The sequence below is a fragment of the Haliotis rufescens genome, unplaced genomic scaffold, assembly GCF_023055435.1.
Source record: "Haliotis rufescens isolate VD_foot unplaced genomic scaffold, xgHalRufe1.0.p SCAF_3, whole genome shotgun sequence".
NCBI classification, from domain to species: domain Eukaryota; kingdom Metazoa; phylum Mollusca; class Gastropoda; order Lepetellida; family Haliotidae; genus Haliotis; species Haliotis rufescens.
The window spans coordinates 15,082,759-15,106,618 of NW_025964001.1; the positions used below are offsets into that span (position 1 = coordinate 15,082,759).

A 23,860-nucleotide genomic window follows, 5' to 3' on the forward strand; every position below is an offset into this window, starting at 1 on the left:
GAGCTTCAGAAGTACACACATCGGAGTTGCAAAATCTGTGTAAACACACTATATCGAATTGTATATTTTGGTTCAAGATTGGCATATTCTCTAGGGAAGATTGAAATACTATCAACAAATCATGCTTGTGAGAAGAAGCATTTGATAGAAGTCCAATAAATAAGTCTCCTTTGATGAAGAGATTAAAGGAAATTTTCATAACTGTTTCATATTTGATACGAGGTGGGTCTTTTTTGAATATCTTGTTTGGGCTGTTTATGTGAACGTTTCTATTGATCAAAACTTGGGTTTGCACCAAGAATAACATTTTGTTTCTTTTTCTCATTTTTATGTTGCTCATATGAATATCGGATGCCTGAAATAATACTGTAGATATGTTTGATTCGACTCGGAAAGAAGCCATTGTACAAACTACCAACGCCAATATCAGTTGTATATTGATTGTTTCTTTCTCTTAATGACACACATAAAAAACTGGTATGTTGTATTGAAATACAGATGGAATACACAAGTATGGGGAGTTCCGTGTGGCCAGTTGTCTACATCTTCCCGAGGCAAGGGAGTTAACTGACTATAGAAGTCCAGTTTCCACCCTTGCCGAGCTAGGCTGGTATTATGGAGTTACACTTTGGCTGGACTAACGGGTCTATGCATAATCCAATCAAAATCGCGCACTGAAATCGAAATCCGGTTCGTAAAGTGTCATGCAGATTTCGGTCGACTGCAGGATTTGCAAAGCATGTGCACCGCTAACTCGTTGTCAACAGATATTTTCTAAATCTTCTCCTGTTTTTAATCAAGGTGCTCACGTGATTTGATGCACTTCGCGATGTAAGACTCGTTTTATCACAATATAGATCTTGATTATCGATCAGATCTTCTTGACTGGGCGCCACCGTTTTGTTTGAAGGGGTAGCTCTACGATCGAGCCTAGGAATTCCAGCCTAGTTCAGCAAGGGTGGAAACTGTACTTTTAAAGTCAGTTCACTCTCTTGCCTCGGGAAGATGGTTGTCTAAAGTAGGCGACTAACGGGATCGGATGGTCAGGCTCGCTGACTAGGTTGATCCATGTTATGGTATCCCGACTGCATGGATCGATGCGCATGATGCCAATCACTGGATGATCTGGTCCCGACTCGATTATTTCCAGACCGTCATATAGCTGGAATATTGCTGAGTGCGGCGTAAAACAACAAACAAAAGTTGTCTAAAGCGCCGCAATGTGCTGCGCAGAGTTGCGTCCGTTAGGTGTGCCAGAAATCTATCATCGTGGGGTCGCTTGGTGGGTTATAATCCTAGTTTTGTCAGCACCATACCTGTGGGTTCCACCAAAGTGTTAAACGTCAAAGACCTGCATTACTTCGGGCTTTCCTCCCACATCGAGCTGACACGCCGTGATATAACTAGAATACTGTTCAGAAGCGTCGTTAACATCAACGGATACTTTTTCCTATGTTTTCTTTACGTCAGTGATAGCTATAGGTTAAATAACATATTATTTACATTCCTTTAGCTGATGTTTACTATTGTAGAATATTACGTTTACATTTGCTTTTTCGTCGATTTTAATAGGTAATGAAGAATCGCCACTATGTCACTAAGTAATCAATTATGTCTAAAGCTTCTAAACACTAATATTGATGGACCACTTGCACGCTACATCTGGCCAAGCTCTTTGGTCGTGGTGGGGTATTTCTAGGACCCTGGCTAGACACGGTGGTATTGATATTAACGACCGTCATGAAATCGGCTTTGCAACAAAGCCCCGAGTCCCAACACGAATGTCTGTATAGACAATGTGAAGATATATCACCACGTTTCACAGATTTGGGGTTTGGCTCATGAGAACCACACTTTCAGAGTAGACGAGCCTATCGTAGACGTTAATACATATTATCGTGAATGAGTGATGTTTATGCTGCTTTTAGCAATATACCAGATAAATCACGGCGGGGGACCAATAAACAGACTTCATATATTGTACCCATGTGGAGAAATCGAACTCGAGCCTTCGGCGCGACAAGCGAACGCTTAAACCACTAGGCTATCCTGCCATCCACCGATTTTCTGGTCTGTTGGGCCAATGGGACGAGACGCTTTCCTTAGAGAGACTGACGTCAGAAATCACAGAAGAGGTTCAAAGGTCTTTTGGCTCATGAGATAGACCACTTTTAGAAGATAAGGACCTACGTTAGATAACCAATGGTTTATGAAAGTGTCCGTTGTTATCAAAGACCATATATCAGCGAGATAAACGCAGGTTCTCAGCACTGCGATGCGCGCCAATCCTACTTGAGAAGTGACATTATAAGAACGCATTTGCAGGAACAAGATGTCATAAGAGTACACCGGCACTTGTGTTAGTGTGTGTAGGTTGTTGTGATAACGCAACGCACGTGTAAGTTACTTACTGTGCTTTGTATTAGATGGGGACAAAAGCTTCCGGACGCCACGTATTTATACCCGAGTGGTATCGGAAAACGTATATTAATGAAGGTAGTTTGGTTTGGGCGAGAGCTATTGTGATATGGAGAAGTGTTTATCTTGACACGAGCGATACTTGATGGGGATATAGCATTCAGCTGGTTGTGCGTGTGTATGTGTGCGTGGTTTTTCTTCAGCCTCATGATGGTGATAAAGACTGACATTGCATCTCTTTATCATAGACTTGCAGAAGGGCAAAACAAGGACTTTGTCGTCAACATATAACAGTCTGTGCCGTCATATTTATGACCAGATTTTAAAAGAACCATAAGTGATTTTTATGATTGATACATAAATAATTATGTAATCCTTTGACAAAATTAATTAATTTCGATATTTTTATATATGACATGACAGTTACAACATACAGAAAATTTCATAATTTGGATATTGATTAGCTGATTATAAAAAAAACAACCAGAGGGTAAAAAGTTATGATTTGAATGTGAGTGAAAAAACACGGACCCATGCTTTTTCTTAATGTAATTTTCTCCAGATACATCTACGCAAGCCAGAATACATTCGATCGAAAAGGGATACGCTTCTGTGTTAGATTTACACCAGATATATTGTGGAGCTGCACATAACTCGAGTAACGGTACATTCAGGCGGAAGGTGTAATATAAGGTGTCTACGGTGTGACCAAGAGGACTTTTAAATTGACTCCACAATGACGTAAAGACTGCCATCGTTTTACCCAGGCGTAAATGATTCTCGAGACTGGAAGCAAGAAAAACGTCATTGGACTCAAATGTATTTCTACCTACAGAAGCTATCATAATCACGAAGGACTGAAGATTTAATATAGTTGCAAACGTCAGAATGTTTTGATGAGGACGTCATGCGAAAATCGAAACGTCAAATTGTCCCAACAGAATCGAAGGGGCGTTCATAGCAGGGTACGCACACGGGTCGTTATTGACAGTGACAGTTGTTTAATAGACAGACGAGCATTCCTTCCCTTCCGCTAGCACCCGTCTGTGAGGGTTAAGGTAGACTGGTTCCCGTTCGTTCCTGCGACAGATTGAAAAGCGGAACAAGTGCAGCGACACCAAGCGGAGGATCCGGGAACCAGTCTAGGGTTAAGGTAGCCACGCAAGACATTCAACAGCTTCAGCATGCAATACTGTGCTCCTGACAGGCATTTGCCTTTTCGCGAACACCTGGTGTCGTCAGTGATTTTCAGTGATCCCTTCACATAGTTTTCAAAGCTAATTTGCCTTTTACACTCAGTCAAATGCATTATTACATAAATCTAACGATCCGCTTCGCAATGTTCCATTCGTGACCCATTCGTCACCACTCGCCCCTTTCCGTAACCTGCAAGAAGACTCGTCCCCCTTTCGATGAATGTTATGTGCGAAAGTACGACAAATCAATCAGAATGCGCGTATGATTTCAGGTTCTTCGTCAAAGAATCCCTCAGAAATACTTTTTGATTTTACATATGTCTTGCATCTAACAATATACCCAAGACACAGTTAAATATGTTCAATCATACTGTATGATTCCGCATTCCGAACATTCGTGACCAACTCGTGTTATTCCGGGACAAGCCGAATAGCTACTCTTGCCCCTCTCATGGCCATTTTTGCGACCGGGTTCCGTCCTAGCGCAAACGGGCAGACCTGAAACAATTGTCAACTCGTTGCGTAATGGTTCACATATGTTTCCCCATATATTATATATATTTCAGATGCAATTTAACGCACAGCTGGACATGCGGAAGTATACAGTATGATTGAACACATTTAACTGTGTCTTGGGTATATTTTTAGATGCAAGACATATGTAAAATCAAAAATTATTTCTGAGGGATTCTTTGACGGAGAACTTGAAATCATACGCGAATTCTGATTGGTTTGTCGTATTTTCGCATATAACATTCATCGAAAGGGGGAGGAGTCTTCTTGCAGGTTACGGAAAGGGGCGAGTGGTGACGAATGCACAATGTTAATGCCGCGGAACTCTCCGCTGTAATCTGATGGTAATCATGATTGAGGTTTGAAGCTACTATTTTAGCTGTTCCAATACATACCCATTTTATCCTGTTTCCCCAAACACTGATGAAAGGCTCGGATGAATCTGTGAGTTTTATCCACAGTACAAAATAACAAACAGGGGAAATCGTCTTGTAAATAAAACAGAACCAAAGTCAGTATTATGTTGTGAATATCTCTGATGGTTTATTAAACAAGTACAATGCTACAACATGTATTCTAGTGAAGATGAGAAAAGAAGTATTTCTTATAAAAGATAAAATTTCATATTTCACAATTCTGTTGTGAACAGGCCTTCACACTTAAAAGGAAAGTTCGGATCCTGAAGAATTACGGTAGACCATAAAAGTTCCTTAACATTGAACAGGATAATCCCAAGTTTGATACCCTGATCACCCCGAAGTCTTCAAATATTCAGACACATTTGTTTGACTGAAATATTTTGATAAGATACAAAATGTAGTTTGGACATTCCGATCCAATTTTTTAAAATACATCTTCCCGAGGCAAGGAGGTAACAGACTATAAAAGTCCAGTTTCAACCCTTGCCGAACTAGGCTGTAATTATGGAGTTATATTTTGGCTGGACTAACGAGCCCATGCATAGTCCAATCTAAATCACGTAGCGAAATCAACATTTGTAAACTGTCGAGCGGATTTCGGTCGATTGCAGGATTTGCATAGCATGTGTACCGTCAACTTAACGTCAACAGATATTTTCCAAATATTTGGTGATCTGATGCACTAGTAAGACACGTTTTATTATAGTACAGATCTTGATTATCGTTCAGATCGTCTTGACAGGGCGCAGCCAATTTGTTTGAATCAAATGCAAGTGGTATGGGAGGTGAAATCTGATTGGCCAATAGGAGCGACATAGAAGGGACATAATTCGTAATAGCCACTGGTGGCGCTACGATCGAGCCCAGAAATTACAGCCTAGTTCGGCAAGGGTGGAAACTGGACTTTTACAATCAGTCCAATCCCTTGGCCCAGGAAGATGTTTTTAATATTGATGTTTCCTCTTCAGATTATTTTAGAATGTTTCTTTCTCGATATCAATAGCATTTTGTTTTAATAACAGTGAAACATCAAGAAGTCACTTTGACATAAATTATTGGAAACAAATATATCCTAATGGATATACAAGTGTTAATAATACAGCCAGTATGATTATGTATGAACTCAAACAATTTTTGATAGAGTTTTCTTCAAAAACAGATGAACTTCAGACGCTTTGACACTGCAGCATGTAAATTACTTCACTGTTTAGAAATCGACAACAAGGAGAAACATAAAGGGTTAATTCTGAAATACAGTTATTTAGAAAGAATGAGAAATATTCACTTTAGAAATACTAATCACCAACACCTCACCTGGTGTACCTTTCTGGAACAAAGTCTCTGCACTGACTCGACTATTCCTTAAAATACTTCAAAAACATTGATTGTATCGCACCGTAACAATTCTATGCTGTCCATACTACATAGAAATACTACCAAAACTATCAGTTGTCAACTGAGAAAAAAACCTACATGTAGATATGTGTTCATGTACCCAACTGTCTACGTGAGGACACTGCATGTTAACAATACATCTATAACTGTCTTTAGACAATTCAAGTTGTGTGCAGTGGTAAAAAGGACGCCATGAAGTTCAGGTAAAACCCTTGTCTTTTATAGAAACACGTAATGATACCTACTCACAGACATTTAACATCTTCACAGTACTAGCTAGAAGAAACATATGTCTATATAGAACATAAAAATATTTGCATAAAGTCGATTTTTGCTCATATTCAATATATAGTACACATTTTTGTAGTGTATGCTATGTTCTGTAAAGTGCGGGTAACTGTCCGGGTAAATATCAACGACAAAACGCTTTCGACGATTATGAGAAATCGTAATTGTTTAACAAATTTTATGTAGTTAAACTAGGATTTATATTAATTTTTATGAAAAGATAAACGCAAAGGAGTCTATATTTATGGTTCTGGAGGAGTTTTGCCGTATATTCACCGTTATGAAAAAAACTACAGAAGTGTTATTTCAATTTCAATTCAAAGACAAAAAATATTATGATTATATGCCTATGCCAATGGTTTCAACTTGATTATGAAACAAGGAAACAAAACAACACAATAAAGATAGATATACTGTAATATATCAAAGATTGAGTATGACATGTGATATATCGATGTGTTTTGTATCTTTTAGGGGGCCAGAGCACTCAAGCATCTCTGGCTATCCCATACAACGTTTCCCACTTGGGGACTGTAGTGTTGTATCCACAAACGACTAGACACTTTTTCAACATGGCGGACTCTTTTCTTGCCACCCGACTCTATATTGCTCACCTCGTTTCCGGTTCAACGCTAATCTGTGCGTTTTGTCGAGATTGTTCACCTAGCTCAAATTGCATTGTGCAGCACCAATAACAGATCTCGACAATGCACTATGTCCATGAAATTATTTGACAAAGGTCTTACATTTAGAGAAACGTTGAAGTGTGTCCTTCACCTTGTACCGGAAGTGCATCTTGTGTAGAAATTGCACGTGCAAAGCGTGGTGTGTGCAGGAACAAATTCCCACAGTATCAAGTGCAAACCACCAATCACTCCATTGCAGGACAGAAACCGTGGCACGTGACCAGTGAAGCAGAAACCGCTCAACAAAAGCTGAAACCAACAAATGGAGCCGGTAGATCCTCACTTGCCCCATAGAGCCTCCACTGAAAACAAGATGTCTGCGATGTTGCCATCGAGCAGTTTGTCGTCCAGGAAGCTGTCATCTTTGTGAGTAACGGGTGGAGGAGAAGGTGCCTGGCGTTCTTCAAAGTCAAAGCAATCTCGATCAGGGGGAGATAAGTCGAGGAGGCTGACGCTTTTCCGTCGGGCATTGAGCACAAGGTTCAAACTCGGTGGCTGTTTGTCCAGTCTGTCCAGATCTCCTAAACTGGAGCTGTAGGCATATCGCCCACTTGGTCCCACAAATTTCTTGAAGTCGTAATATTTGGGATGCTTTCCACTCCTTATACTAGAATCACATGTGGCTATACTCTCTAGCTCACTGTCCCTGTCTGAACCACTGTACAGACTCTCCATTGATGCATTCCTCACATCTTCAGACTCCTCATAATCGTCACTACTCGCAAACGTTCCTTGCCGACTGTTCAGTGCCTGCCTAAGAATGTACCTTGGGTCCAGATTGTCATCCACAGACCGCGTGGACCTATTGTAACGTTGGGATCCCGAACTTGCGTGGCTTGTGTGGGATTCGCATGACGCTGAGTTCTGACGGAATGGTTGACCTTTCTTATTTGGTTTGGACCCATCACACACTCGACTCAAATGTTTGACAAACACTGATGTGTCGAGCTCCACATTATCATTCTCTGCCATCTCTGCAAGCCAGGCAATTAGCTTGTCATAGGAATCTACGGAGGGGCCTCGGAGCTCTTCTATCTTGTTCAGGGCATGCACTGAAATAGAATGAGAATAATTAAAAATCAGTAAAACTGTAACATTGTTCTTGTTACCTCTACTCACAATACTACAGCTAAGCAGACATTAAAATGTAGCTTTGAAACATAACAAAATATGCGATAACAGTACGAGCGTTAATTCGGCTGTTCATTATTTTTGGGTGAAACAACGACATTTGTTAAAAAATAAACATAACACATAATGATTAAAAATGTTACGGAAGCTAGTTGGTTCGTGCGAACAATTGTGTCTTCACCGATTAACAGCTATCCATTCATATAATTTGCACCGCTATTTTGCCTTTAACGCCGAATGGAATCTGTTTCGTCGGATAATCGAGACTGGTTATTCTCTGGCCTTGGCGTGTTATATCCACATGGTAAATTACTTCATTCTAATTAAATGGGAATCCACGAGTTACACACCATCGCTGCAATGTACTAAGGAGAAATGACAAACACAGCCTAGAAAGATTCAGACCCTTCCGTATCCAATGACGAGCAACGAAAACTGAACGGTCCGGGTTAAGCCAAGGAACAATCCAGTATGACAAACTTTAGTCACCACAGAGAAAACCCATAACAATCAGTGTCAGGTTACCAATTATGCCTCAGCACATTTATTTCCCCTTGCAGTTCGTCATATAGTAGCACTGATTGCCCGCTCTTATGATCCATCTGTCTCTCGTCGTATTGATCAACCGGGCCAAATGTCATCACCGTCGTTACATAGTTATACCCGGTAACACAGTATTGGACCGTCGACTTTATAGACTGGTATAATTTATGGTTAGATTTTCTGTCTAAACATTTATGTTTAAAGGAGATTTTATTTGCAATTTCAGTTGATTATATTCGCAATGTTCACCGATATTTTGCACTTTTCGTTCAGTGGAATCTGTTTAGAGGTTATTCTCTAGCGTTGATGTTTTATCACTAACATGGTAGCACTTTACACTAAACATGGATTTTGGCTCTTTTATTTGTATATATATTTCATATTTAGACAGCAATTCCATGGTTGTCACTTCATCAATCGTATTATTGATGGAAATTTCAGTACCTGAAAGGAATCACTTTCAAATCCCTCGTTTATTATCTCACGCAAAATGAGTGCTTTGAAAATGTTGCTTATTTAATTGTGAACTAGGCATGTGCCACCTAGTGCAGTGTTGGTGGAGATGATGTGCACGGAACAAGCCTTGTATTAAAGGAAGGGGTCGGTGAAACAGTATCCCGTGCCACAGGAATATGCTTAAGGAGTGCACAAATATGAGATCAATTCATCATAAAAGAAGATAAAACGAGCATAAAATAAATGAACAATTAATATAACTAATTTTGTCAATTTATTATTAATTATGCGGTTGTGTTTATGTTTAGTGTTAACAAATAAGAATCCTGAAAAGAAATATATTTTAATTCATGGTATAAGAGTGAATTAAGGTAATATGTTTTTTAAATAAATGCTTGACAACGTTGTTTTGATGTCTGTGTTTACATAAATACAACAGGATGTAACCACTGTATTGATAACCTACTTAGCAGTAACAGACGTCCACGTTCACTGTTGATGGCGTGCATGCAAACAGCGGTTTGACGACATTTAAAGGTTAACAAACTTTTATATAGGATTAAAGAAACCGCGCGGCTGGTGGCCGCGTTCCTGAGCGTCTTAACATCGTAGAAATACCAGAATGCAGTCTGTTTAATTACCACAGCGTTAGAGCCAGGTATGAACCATCTTCATGGCTCTCGTAGAAATAATTGAGTTATAAATTTTACCCCAATGACGTAATAGTTAGCTGGAGACAGAATTACGTGAGGTCGAGGTATCTTCTTTGGGAACCTGTTTGAAATAAGGCATTGGATGAATATCCCCACAGCCATAATTCGCTTGTGGGAAGATTCGCGCACAACATGCTAATGAATGAAATTAGTTACTTTGATGTGGTTTGTCAGATTAAAGGATCAGGAGAAGATGGAGGTGACAGTTGTACGGAAAGCACGGACGTCGAAGGTCGTAAATACAAGATCATGCCCCACCTTCAGTCAGATATGGTGATGAAAGGATGGCGTTAACCCTCATCGTAATGCGGATGAAGTGTAAATCAGTGACTTGTGTCTTATGTCCCTCCACCAAGAGGTAACAGTGTAATATGGACTTTAAAGCCAGAGGGCTGCTTATTTCGTAGAACAATTCAATCATGGAACGTGTTCGCCAAAATTAAGACTACGCTGTCCACAAGCACTGTTGCCCTTCAAAATGTGACTGTGGTCAGTACGGGATGTCAACCTCTGATAATTACACTGGTGATGATCAAAAGTCGCCCAAGGATGCGGCACCACTAGTGAGACAACAGCAGTCAGCATCTCTCGGCTATATGACGTTAGCCTGTAAAGAATCAAACCAGTGACTCAAAGCTAACGATCCACGCCGTTGGGGCACGATGACACACAATCAGCCAGAACAGAGAGCCCGACCACCAGATCCAATTAGTCGACTCCAATGTTAGTCGACAACATTGTAGGTGAGGTGAAATGGGGTTTAACTTCGCGTCCAAGATTATTGCACTTATATAGCGACGTGCATGCACGGGTGTGTGTGTGTGTGTGGCTGCTTGTACTAGTCCGGACTGATGCCGATTTATAGTGCCAGCTCACTGAGATACCATGCCGCAGTTTAACATGAATACCCCACTCAGACACAGTATACTGACTCCGAGCCAACCAGTCCTGTTTAGCCACTTAATGCCGGGCACCAGGCAGGGTAACAACAAGTACCATCTTTTAACGTCTTTTGGTATGACGCGGCCGGGGATCGACGCGGACCCTCTACCACTTGACACAGGCTTTCTGGGGCTTAATTCTAAATTCTAACCAGAATAATACATGATAGGTTTTGGTTGGAATGTGTATACTTTCTATGATTGGTTCATGGAACTTCTTTCTGTAAATCAATGTATGATACCTCAAGGAGGTTATGACCAATATTCTGAATGAAGGGTCACGGTTAGAGTGCACGTGTAGGTCTCTATGTGTGGTATGCAGTTTGCCATATCTAAAAACGGGTATGATATCGAACAATATGCACGTTTTAGTTTGATTCCTTCCGTACTTCACTCATCGATACAACATCGCTGGTCTACGTTACTGACCTTAATGGAGTGCCGTCTCGTCAAATACCAATAGCTCCATGACATGTGGTTCATAGAAGTAACTTGTCGACGGAGGCCCCAAGCCGTATAACATAACGAAATAAGGATACTGTTTTAAGAGACACTCGATATTTAAACGTCATCGCTTTAAGGGTATCTACGTACATTTTCTAGTATGTCACAATGATTTGATCCTTGAGGGTAGGGAATTCGATTTATTGAAGTTGAAACCCAAGCCTTGTGTACAGTTAGACTCTCATTTTACTAAACATTGATCATGGAGTGGGCGGGGTATTGAGTCAAGACTTTCATGAAACAGCTTTGGTAAGTGGTAATCTGACCCGTTGGTAGAACAGGTCTCCAGCAACCCATGCTGGTCATACGATGCGACTGTGCTTGTCGTAAGAGGCGACTAACGAGATCGATTGCTGACATGGTTGAAACATGTCATTGTATCCAAATTGCATAGATCGATGCTCATGATATCAATCACTAGATTGTCGGGCCAAGACTCGGTTATTTACAGACCGCTGCCATATAGCTAGACAATTGCTGAGTGCGGCGTTAAACAAACCAACAAACAACACACGTGATGTGTCCCAAAGGCCTTATAACATGCGCCACCATGGCTATAAACTCTGATTGATGACAAAATGATATTGTTTTTACATTATCAATATTATTAATGTTTTGTGTTAAATTACAAATGATATAAAATCAAAACCAACAAAATGTGCCTTTTAGTTTTATAGTTCACAAGAAAAGAGAATCAAAAGGATATTTAGTCTGATATTCAGTAGCCATGTGATACTGTTCCCCTAACCTTTTCAATAATGACTGATTCGTCCATTTGTTCCGCGCACAAGAGAAGCATTAGCCGATAATAGTTAGCCAGTCTGAAGTCTTCATTGTGCAAACACAGTGATACAACTAGTTGATGGGAAAATCACATGTAATAAGACGTGGGGGAAAATAGCTTGTAAGCCCTTCGATGTTGGCCTTCTAGAATCATTAGTAAGCAAATAGCACGGTGCTGGGCGGAATGTCAGGTTCATTTAGATGAAACGACTCAATTCTGCGTTACATTTGGGAAAATCAGAGGTTATACGAAATAATTACCCTGTGCCTTTTTGGGTACGTCAGGTAAATGAGAAGAAATGGCCACATAACATAACAAATAAATATGGACTAAATATGTTTCTAATATGTTCAAAATGTGTGGAACAACCGTATTAGTTATGACAGCAGTGGTGGGCGTGTTACTACAGGGAGTTTTTTCGCCTTGGTTTGGAGGGTGTGTGGAGGGTGGCGTTGGGTGGGGTGGGGTGGGGTGGGTCTTCCCACTTTGCCAGTCGTTTTGTTCAAACACTAAACTACGTTTATAACGAACACGCTTATAACGAACTGATGGGTATAACGTACTGTTATCCCCCGGGCATTTGCGGTGTATATCCTGTATATATGCTTATAACGAACTACGGTTAAAACGAACTAAAATTAGTGGCCCCTTTGAGTTCGTTATAACCGTAGTTTACTGTATGTAGAAATCACTCAGACGTGATAATCCCCTATACAATAGGGGAATAGGTTGAAGTCTACCTATAATCTATGGACAGCCAATAATAAAACGCAATAGTAAATATAGTGATAATTTCATTCACATAGCGGTCAGTTCGCCAGTTGGTAGCGTTCATTTGACACACACCTTGGTCAGCTCGTCACGTCAAAGACCCGGTTCGATTCCCCACATGGGTACAATGTGTGGAGTCCATTTCTGGTGCCCCCTACCGTGATATTACTGGAATATTGCTAAAATCGGCGTGAAACTAGTTCGGTAATATATTCCTTACAACTCCTAAAATATAGGACACGTATGGTAATTGTCACGTGACCATGACACCTCATACGTCTCTAATGCAGTATTGACCAACTGTTAAACTGTTAGACAAAGGGAACATTATTCTTGATCTCTGTGGTTGAGAAACAGAGATGAGTCTGGCAACAAATTAATATTTCCAACGATTAACCAAGTAGGCAGTGTGGCCATTTTAGTGAAAGCTTCTCACAGCCTTAGTTAATTGGGATCAATAGTCTCATTGTTAGTTTCATGCTACTGGAACCACGACAGAGGCATATGACACCATTTGTAGAAACCTGTAGCAGACGAACTTGATTAAATGCCGTCTTCTGCCGTTGTATAACTGCAATCGACCTTAACGCGTTTGTTCGACGGAACCATTTAGCTGTACAATCCCACACGAGTTAAATATAGCGTCTTCAATCTGGCTTTGTATCTAACATGTCTAGAAGACATACAAGACAAGACTTCAACCATTTCTTCTCGTTCATTCCAATCAACTCAACCTGGCGATACTGTCAATTCTAAAGCACGCCGATGGAGTGAGTCATACATTTTCAAAGTTTATCATTATGTACACAAAATAAAAATGATAGCTGCAGTTGTCAACATCAGCTAGAAGTTGAATTAGTAAGTGACGTCAGCTTAGCGTCTCTTGCAACACTTTCAGAGAACGCCCACACAGACGATTACCATTTGCACGGGTCTGAGGTTTGTACCCAGCAGGAATCCTGGCGAGACAAAGGGGCGCAACTCTGCAGGGCGAAATGCTACGCCTTACGCCAGTGAGCAACCATTACTGCGCAGATGAAGTGGTAAATGGATTATGCCAATGACTGTTGCCAAGGACAGCGTAGGTAATAACTTGTGGTAGAATGTGGATGGCTGTCAAATTTTGCGCACACCTTTACTTATATCGAGACCGCCTCCGTGGTCTAGTGGACGGAGCGTCTGCCCGGAAAGCGGAAGGTCGGGGGTTCGATCTCCGGTCGCTTCATACCGAGAAACGTTAGAAGATGGTACTTGTTGTTACTGTGCCTGAAGCTCGGCTTTGAGGGGATCAAACCAGGACTGGTCGAATCTGAATCGTATTCATGTTAAACTGCGACATGGTATCTCAGTTGGCTAGCACTATAAAACCGGCATGTGTACGGACTAGCGCAAGCGCGCGTGCACACACACACACACACACACACACACACACACACACACACACACACACACACACGCACGCCCGCTAAACCTTAAACCCAACTACTTATATCGAGATGATAATGCTGAGAATAAAGGGTTACTTCTCTTCTATAGTATCTCCCTCTTCTCCTCACACGTGTTATACACAGATCAAGAGGAGATCTAACATGGTGGCAAATTGGTAATAACCGTCCTTTTGATGTAAAACAAATTGTAAACAAGAGTAAACACACTTGGTCGGAAGCAAAGTTAGGAAGACAATTTTGTTAAAGTGGATGACGTCACCAGACATAGGGCACTCTGCACCGTAAGTGATGTCGGACACCACATCAGTCAACCCTCCCAACTCCATCGACACTCATCCGTCAATATCTAGTCTGGCAACTGCTAACGTCTGCAATGACGCCTTCAATATGTCGCTGGGATCATCAGAAAATTTTATTTTGCAGTGAAAAGTAAACAGACCACGAATATATACTTTCCTTCCATCAACAGAATATAAAATGTAAGAACATGAAACGGATTTAATTTTTCCTCTGCACATTTTGTTCCGCGCGCAGGGATACATCCTGCATTGATAATATGATGCGGACTACATGAGACGTCTGCACATTCCGGAGCTAGAGATTTGACTGGCAATTTCCACATCTGAATGACGTCATTCATGACAAAATGCACAGCGGTAGACCAATTTGTGCAATCTTCTAATTTCCATATAAAAAATCTTATAGTTTTGTGAGCCAAGTAAGATACGACGCTTCTTATAAACAACTTCACATATTACGGAAGTACACCGGGAAGACACTGGTATGCCCCTTTTTTATTCCATAATATATTTTGTTTGTATGTTTAGTGTTGTTTAACGCTGCACTCAGCAATATTCCAGCTATATGACGGCGGTCTGCAAATACTCGAGTCTGGATCGGACAATCCAGTGATTGGCATCATGAGCATCAATCTACGCAATTGGGATACGATGACATAACTCACCCAAAGCAGCCTGCCTGACCACCCGAACCTGTTAGTTTACTTGTATTTCAATGTCATGACTTTACAGTGATAAAATCCCCGTGGGGTTTCCGTGTTAGAATTGGCCCCTAGCAACCTATGCTGGTCATAGAAGCGTGTTTCACCCGTGTTTCAAACGTCACCCACATGTCTACCATAAAAAAAAATTTAAAAGCTTTACTACCGCCTCCAATGTTGTAACCTTGATCAAACAACTTTTAACGATCATTGAAATCTTGGTATAAAGAGCATGCTCGATTGTATCTCAAAGGTTGTGAATGTAAACACCAAAGGCTGGAGCTGCTGGAATATTGCTCGACATGAAGAGAAAGCTTAAGTTGACTACTGGAAAGTTGAAGTCATCCGTCTAGTCATTATATTATAGTCTCGTGGATAGTGTTTTGTCCTTATGCATATATCTTAACACAAGGCGGTCTCACTGGTCCCCTTTATTTGTAGTTCAGGTGGTTGAATCAGGGAAAGGGGAATAGGCTATTTGATGGTTACTGAATGATATCAGATAATCGATAATCCTGAAGCTTGGGTTAAACTTCTTGGCCAAATCACCTTGTTTTCACTTTGCCAATCCGAGCAGAAATTCCGATTCATATGCATTAAGAAACAGATCCACAAGAAGGGGAGCACAATTGGTGGCCATGTGGATGCCTATTCTGGCTTAAATGTCTTAACCCCAAATTTTACATAGATGTTATCAATGAGGAGGTCCAGTACTTCACATACAGTAAACTACGGTTATAACGAACACGCTTATAACGAACTAATGGATATAACGAACTAACTTTTTAGTCCCGACTATATGCTGTAGTTAAGCTGTACATATGCTTATAACGAATTACGGTTATAACGAACTAAAATTTGTAGTCCCTTTGAGTTCGTTATAACCGTAGTTTACTGTATTGTTTTCTCACTAAATTTCAGAAGACATTTGCCTTCATTTTTGACAACTTGTCCTGAATCCCTGAATATAGATACGGTGGTAACAACGTCTTGGAACAAATGTCCCATGGATCAAGGAATTAAGTTTTTCCTTACGTTTGTCATGTGGGATAGTGGTGTACAAAGTTGAAAATTCAAATGGTTTGACAGAATGGATCTTGATTCTTATTCTGAGACTGCAAAATGTCAAGCAAATCCGTTATGAGAATCCGGTTTTAGATAAAAGCAATAAAACCTTTTCCATGACCATAAGAAATCTCTGCTAAGTACGACGTACTTCCATCTTATATTTTTATCTCTTTATAGTCATATGTATCCATAATTGATATATACTCAGATTAAGGGAGGGAAATTGAGAGGGGGAGGGTTGGGGTTGGGTTGTAATATTGACTTTCTTGTTAGTTTTACTTCAGAAATACGCTAGGATCGAAACATTACTTAGAATGTGGAGATTTAAACAAACAACGTCATTATTAAGAGTCTGTTGATTTGCAGCTTCTATTGTAAATAACTTGTCCTTGTCAATAGCGATATCCACTTGCCTGTGTTTAAACCCAATGAAATGCATTGCATTGGCGGAGCTGCCGCGAGTATATCACAAAAGCAAAATATGAATTTTCAATAAAAAAACCCCGACTTCTTTGATATCTGAAGCACCAAACCAGGACAATTGTTGAACACAGAATGAAAAGGAACAAACTAGTGTTACAATGTTCTCACGCCACGAAGAACTACATGAAGGCGAGAGAGATTGACGTTATCTGCACTTCCCTCTTCAAACAGACAAGCCTGGGGTTGTGTTCTTTAGACGGTGTTTTGTTGAAAACATATACACACATCATGTTGAATAATATAAAAAACATTTAGGGCATGCGACATTGATTACACAAGTCCGTTTTTCGTGTATTGGCTTGGGAGTTCGAATTTTACACGAGTTCGCTGTCAACACACTCTGGTCGTATCGGCCTTCTCATGCATACACTGACTGATCCTTTATTCTCAAAGCAGAAAAAAATCCAATCTTTTCCCATAGAAATATATCCATACTTATTTCCGTATTCTACTTGATTACATCTAGTACTTTGGGATTGATGACTGCATAGCTGTACTAACACTTGGCCGGATCTGCCGCCAACGAGAGTTGAGAAGTCCTTTAAAAGGCACAGAGTGGGAATAATCTGTGTCGAAATACATATTGATCAAGAGTGAACATCTGATTGTGTCCTTGCTTCCTGCGGGGGTACATTTGATAACTATGCGGAGTTATGTCCCTTACACGTGCAAGGATCCGCTTGTAGGTTCGCCATGATTATGATCCTTTGGAAGTCAGCATCGTACACGTGTTTGTCCGTTTCACTAAAGTGGTAAACATCAATGGCCTTCATCACTTCAAGCTTTCCATTGACTTTATGCTGACACGCCTTTTGTTTGTTTGTTGTTTAACGCAGCACCGCAATATTACAGCTATGTAACAGTCGTTTGTAAATAATCGAGGCCATCAAGTAATTGACAGCATGAACATCGATCTACGCAATCGGGATACGATGACAAGCATCAACTACGAACATTGTTTCAAGCCTGAGAAACCCAACTCCCTCGAACCCGTGAAGATTCCGGGGTAGAATAGGTCTTCAGCAACCCATGCTTGCCGTAAAAGGCGACTATGCTTGTCGTAAAAGGCGACTAACGGGATCGGGTGGTCAGCCTCGCTGACTTGGTTCATACATGTCATCGATCCCAATTGCGTGGATCGATGCTCATGATATCAATCACTGGAATGTCTGGTCCAGACTCGATTATTTACAGACCGCCGTCATATAGCTGGAATATTGCTGAGTGCGGCGTTAAACAACAAACCAACCAACCAACCTTTGCTTACCCGTGTACAACATGAAACTGAGAGGAAGGTTGTACTCGGTATCGTTGTATACGTTGTATACGCTGGTTGTTTGCAATCTACCATCAACTTTTCGATTAGGTGGTTTCGGCGTCGCAGGAATCCCATCTTCTTTGTTTAGCCGGTGTAATAATTGTTTAATGAACGGCGAAAAGAAATCCCAGCCAAGCACCTGAGCTGAGTACGAGGGCTGCCGGCCACACCATAGGGGCAGGAAAGGCTGTCTTTTTTAACAGTTTAACTAGACTTGTATGGTGATAAAAATCGATTTGTATTCCGTGCACGGTGATCACTGTATTTGTGGTTCTAAACATCCGCTATCTGTAGGATAAAGATCAACACGCTAGTGCCAGATTGCGGCTTGAATGAGACTTAATGCTGTTCCACCGAATGACCCGTTTACCTGCACCGCAGACAAAACAAAGCTGATAAATTAACAAACTTAGTTTATTATTGAATCGGGAAAGTTAAGTATGTTTTTTTCTGATTGTGTATTGTCCGTTTATCTTGACTTTGTCGCTGTATGGCTGTGACTACCTCTATACTTGCCTTGGAAGATTCTCATTAACTCGCTGGCCTGGGGGACGCCAGTACCTTCGTTCTTCTGGTACATAGCGAGTTTGGTTTAACGCCGCTTTTAGCAATATTCCAGCAATATCACGGCATGGGACACCAGAAATGGGCTTCACACATTGTACCCATGGCGGGATTCGAACCCGGGTCTTCGGCGTGACGAGCGAACGCTTTAACCACTAGGCTATCCGACCGCCCCTCTTTTGGTACATCCACGTTACAAATAATGCATGCTATTCTTCTGATCCGACGGGTAAACAAACATCTACTTCTGGGTCTATACTAAAGGCTTCTGGCAGTTTAAACATCGAAGTTCACATACCTCGAAGTGATGGAGAGTATATGTCGAGTATCCCTAGCTCGAGATTCTGCCGGCGCTATAAAGTTCAATGAAGTCTCGATTGATCGAGATAATGCAGTTCGGCTTATCGGTGTTTCATCGCATTCATATGTATCTACACGCCATACCTACCCGATCTGTGTCCCACTATAGCCCAAAATGTATTGCATTATAACTGTTTGTTTGGCATTCTAGAAGTTGGCAAAATAAGTACGAAAAACGTACATCTTTAGGATAACAACTTCTGGTTTATTGCATATAGCGACGATTCTATGTACATTCTTACACCGTTATCAAGCTGGAGAGACAACAACCAAGGGATCGCATTATAAGCACGAAAGATTGCCCACATCAACATTTCAATCTCTCAGTACATTTGCTAGGTTAAAAAATAATAAAATCGATATCATTATATATACTTCTTATAAATGTTATGTGAAGAATGAATAAAAAATAGTAAGAAAACAACAGTATGTCAAAACACAGAGGAATTAGCTCAAGTCAGTAGTTTGTTGCGATAAAAACCCACATTAGCCCAAATCAGTAGTTTGTTGCTATAACGCACATAAAAGATACTATGCAGGCAGTTCAGGTTAGTGCTAAAACATGCTTAATATAAGTTACAAAACTATCATCTCAGCAGACAATGTGATGTTGACCGTTACGCCCTACAAAAGAAGTAGCCTCTTTATAATTGATTAATAGTCGATAACTCTGTATACTGATACCTTTAGTAAACCTAGATAAAAGAACAAAGGCTAATCACTATTGATCCGCTGAATTACAGTCGATTAGTTCCGCCTTGTACGAACTAACGAGCATAACATGGGTCTGCAAATCGAAAATTGGTCGATCTAGCCTGGGGCCTTCAGCTTAAGATGTATAATTTTCAGGTATCGAGTTTTCGGACAACAAACGTTACATTGGAAATCAATTGAGACTCAATTCTTTTTGTTATTTTAAAATATGAGATCAATTCCGAGGCTAGTTGAGTAGAGTCACTCAACTGATACATCCAAATTATACCCACCGGTGTCTTAAGAGCCACTATCTCGTTAAGGTTTTCGTACAGTAATGTTTTCTTGTGCTTGGAGTTTGTTCGACAGTATGGCATTATAACAAACATCACGATATGGATATTTATTTGCAGAACTGAGTATCAACAAGTTATTAATGCTGTTAATAATTTCTGTTCAAGCAAAACAGTATATTAAACAACATGGAAAGTAGCTCTATATATTCACCAGTTGTTTGTCCTTGGTTTTAAGATCTTGCTTCGTCCGAGTCTGTTATTGATTTGACTATTTTTCTAAAAACAATTCTCAAAACTAGATCGATATGGGAAGGATTACTCAAACCTGCATGTTTCATACTTTAAATTCTTTTTTTTAACATAAAAATAAATTGTCAATTTTAAATTCTGTTTCCATTTCCAGCACCGAGATAAATACGTCAAAACGTCATAACAAAGGAGAGCGCTAAATGTGAGTTAACGTCATGAATGTCCGGGATTCGAACCCGGATCTCCGACGTTACATAACATATTTTAACCACAACGCTAACTATTGCCTTGTTTACGTAATAAAAAAACGTTGTCGTATAGGATACTAGATTATGTTAGATCTTGCATCGATCCATCTTCTTCCTCTCTGAGTCACCTGTGGGAAAGGCTACGGTAATTGCCTGTTAATGTACCTTTGGCATGTTTATGACCCCTGGGTAAGATGAAAGAAGTTATTTAATAACCCAATTAGCCAACAAAGCATTTAAAAGAACTAAAAAACCTCCGTGTATCAAAATCACACCTGGTAATTATCGTATAAGGTTTTTTATTATGTTTGCTTAAGCACCCTGCATTAAAGTCACAAGTGATTTTTCGACATGTATTGGTTATAATTATCACAACTAAACTTCGTCAGAATATGCTATGTAGTAATTAAATCAACATTACTCAAGAGAGTTCCATCAGTTTTACGAAGAGGTTTCCTTGAGAATGCATATACTCTCGTTCAAGAAGCTTCAAGAAAACGGAAACCGACAAATTGACTTATTACGTTAAACAATAATGATGGTGATCTACTACATGCATGTTATTATGCTTATTTTCGAAAAATTAGAATATTTATTTCAGGTGGGTCGTGCAATACCTCTGATAGACAACAGAATACCATAAATAAAAGTGCATATTAAAGGTTTAAATTCACATTTTCTTTTTTAAAACGGTACGATAGGGTAATTGTTGCCTCAAAATACCAAAAACATTGTCTTTTAAACTAACAACGAAAATGTTTTACCGTACAACGTGCTCTGAAATAGTCGAGCCCCATCGAACTAAGATGAAACAAGAACCACACATTTATCTTACAAAAGTGTGCGGGTGTAAATCTTTAGTTAAGTGGCTGTCATGGCTGTTTGACGAATGCTTTCAGAGAGACCTGTGCGAGACCACCGTCGGGTTATCGCATAACCTCAATGGAGAAGATAGTACGGACGGGTAATTCAGGTACTTTATACTGCCACTTCAGACCAAACTCTAGAAACACTGCTCGAAATCACACTGTGTACCTTCAACAAACTCCCATTAGCGACGTGTGAAGGCGTGTGCAAAGAATTAGACCGTAATCCTGCTTAGAGGTAATTTGGTATTTCATGTTCCCAGGGGAGTTGAGAAACGGATCGATCTTTGCTCAACATGTGCAGTTGGGTTTCGCCACTCATGTGTGTTTAAAACACTAATGCGTCAATCATAAACTAATTATCTTTTAATTTCAAGAAAAAATATAGATCCTAATCATTCTAAAAATACTCGTCCCAATGGGTTAAGATATAACACAGTCATAAACAAATGTTATGGTTCGGAAATTGTCTTGTGATTGTCGAGTGATAATGGAAGACGACCGTTGATTCAGGGAGTCTGCCAATGCATATTTGGCAAGGAGAGGGCGTGTTTTGCCTTTTTTTTAATTCAGCCAGTTTGGCGCTTTCTGGATTGATTCGAAGGGACATGACACGTTTACATGATGAGAAGCAATTCTCCGGCTACATGGGGTAATGATTTTGCAAAAATAAATCAATTTACGACCGATATTCTTGGTGTTTGCATATTCACAAAGAACCAAGCGTATTCGAACCATTATGCCTGGCATATCAGTTTAAAACGTAATGCACACATTTCAGCCAATAATTGACAGTATTGTTTTGTTGTGTCATTATTTCTCAGTTAAGCTCGGTTTCATATGACTTAGAAAAATATCCTATTTTATGTCTTGGGGATTTAGAATTCAGTTAAGTCAATTAGTTAAATATTGTGTTATTTATATGGAAATACAGGCCATGGATATGTAAAACGGTAAAAGTTAATACGGGTATAAACCTGTCTTGGTGATTAAATTTGCATATGTATATGAATCTAACAAATGGAATCATGTAAAGAAGTAATTTGTTCTATTCATCAATGTACAATTTATACCTCGAAAGTTACAAATGGCGCCAGCTCGGTTTGGGAGAGAAGAGGCGCTTGTTTGTACTCTATACATAACAGTGAGTGAGTGAGTGAGTGAGTGAGTGAGTGAGTGAGTGAGTGAGTGAGTTGGGTTTTACGCCGCTTTTAACAGTATTCCAGTTATATCGCGGCGTGTCAGCTTAATGTGGGTGAAAGCCCGAAGTGATGCAGGTCTCAGATGTTTACCACTTCGGTCAAACGAAGAAACTGGTATGGTGATGACAAACCTAGAAACATGATCGGGGCGAACCGGGATTCGAAAACCACAATCATAGGTTTCTGGCGTGCCCAAGGGACGCAACTCTGCACAGCGAATCGCGGCGCCTTAGACGACTGGGCCACCCGTGCCCCCCTATACATAACAGAGCTTCAGTTGATCACATAACAGGACTACCAACACGATTATCTAGAATTAATGCTTATATCCCGTGAAACAGAATCGGTCAAAACTGTAGCAATTGGTATCAATGCAAAGGATGAGGATGCAAGTTCTATTATTATTTATCATGCGTGCTTAAAATGATAGTTCTTCTGTTTCGCAGAAAATCTAGGCTGGTTTTTCTCTTGTATTGACAATTTATATTTAATCCATGTTTGCAGGCTTGAGATGATAGCTCTCTAGCCCCGTATGATGCTTGAGATGATAGCTCTCTAGCCCCGTATGATGCTTGAGATGATAGCTCTCTAGCCCCGTATGATGCTTGAGATGATAGCTCTCTAGCCCCGTATGATGCTTGAGATGATAGCTCTCTAGCCCCGTATGATGCTTGAGATGATAGCTCTCTAGCCCCACGTATGATGCTTGAGATGATAGCTCTCTAGCCCCACGTATGATGCTTGAGATGATAGCTCTCTAGCCCCACGTATGATGCTTGAGATGACAGCTCTCTAGCCCCACGTATGATGCTTGAGATGACAGCTCTCTAGCCCCACGTATGATGCTTGAGATGACAGCTCTTTACCAACACGTATTGCGAATTGACATGCTGTCCCACTTCACGCTGATGTGCAGGTTTGACACATTTGAATACTGTCACTCATGTACGCCTCTGTATTCCACGCCTACATTTTATACCTGATTAAAACACGGATAAATAAATAGATTACAAAGACGTTCCGAGCGCGGAGTGCAGAATAGCGTCCCTTAGCTGTGCAAGGATCCGCTGGTCACTGTGGGTACGAATCCAAGATTCGCATTGATCGCCAGTGGTCATTATACCAGTGCTCGTAAGTTCAGTCGGTGCACTCTCCATTTCCTTTGTTAGATGAGCATCTTCCGGCCATTTTCCGCATCTTCCGTGACCGGCGCCTGCCAGGGGCATCACCTGTTGCCACCATGGCTGCCTACGAAGAGCATTTCCAACCCCAACCTGGTCTTCAGGACAACGTGATAGCTAAGACGG

The 23,860-nt window shown here is 40.5% G+C and overlaps 1 protein-coding gene across 1 annotated transcript in view; it reads right to left on the reverse strand.

Moving 5' to 3' along the window:
• Positions 1-5,332: 5,332 nt before the first annotated feature.
• LOC124134861 overlaps positions 5,333-23,860 on the reverse strand; it is a 45,620-nt gene continuing 27,092 nt past the window's right edge. The window contains exon 2 of the mRNA XM_046499935.2: positions 5,333-7,967. Coding sequence (XP_046355891.1) covers positions 7,195-7,967 — 773 coding nt within the window. The 3' untranslated portion in view covers positions 5,333-7,194. The remainder of the gene's footprint in view (positions 7,968-23,860) is intronic.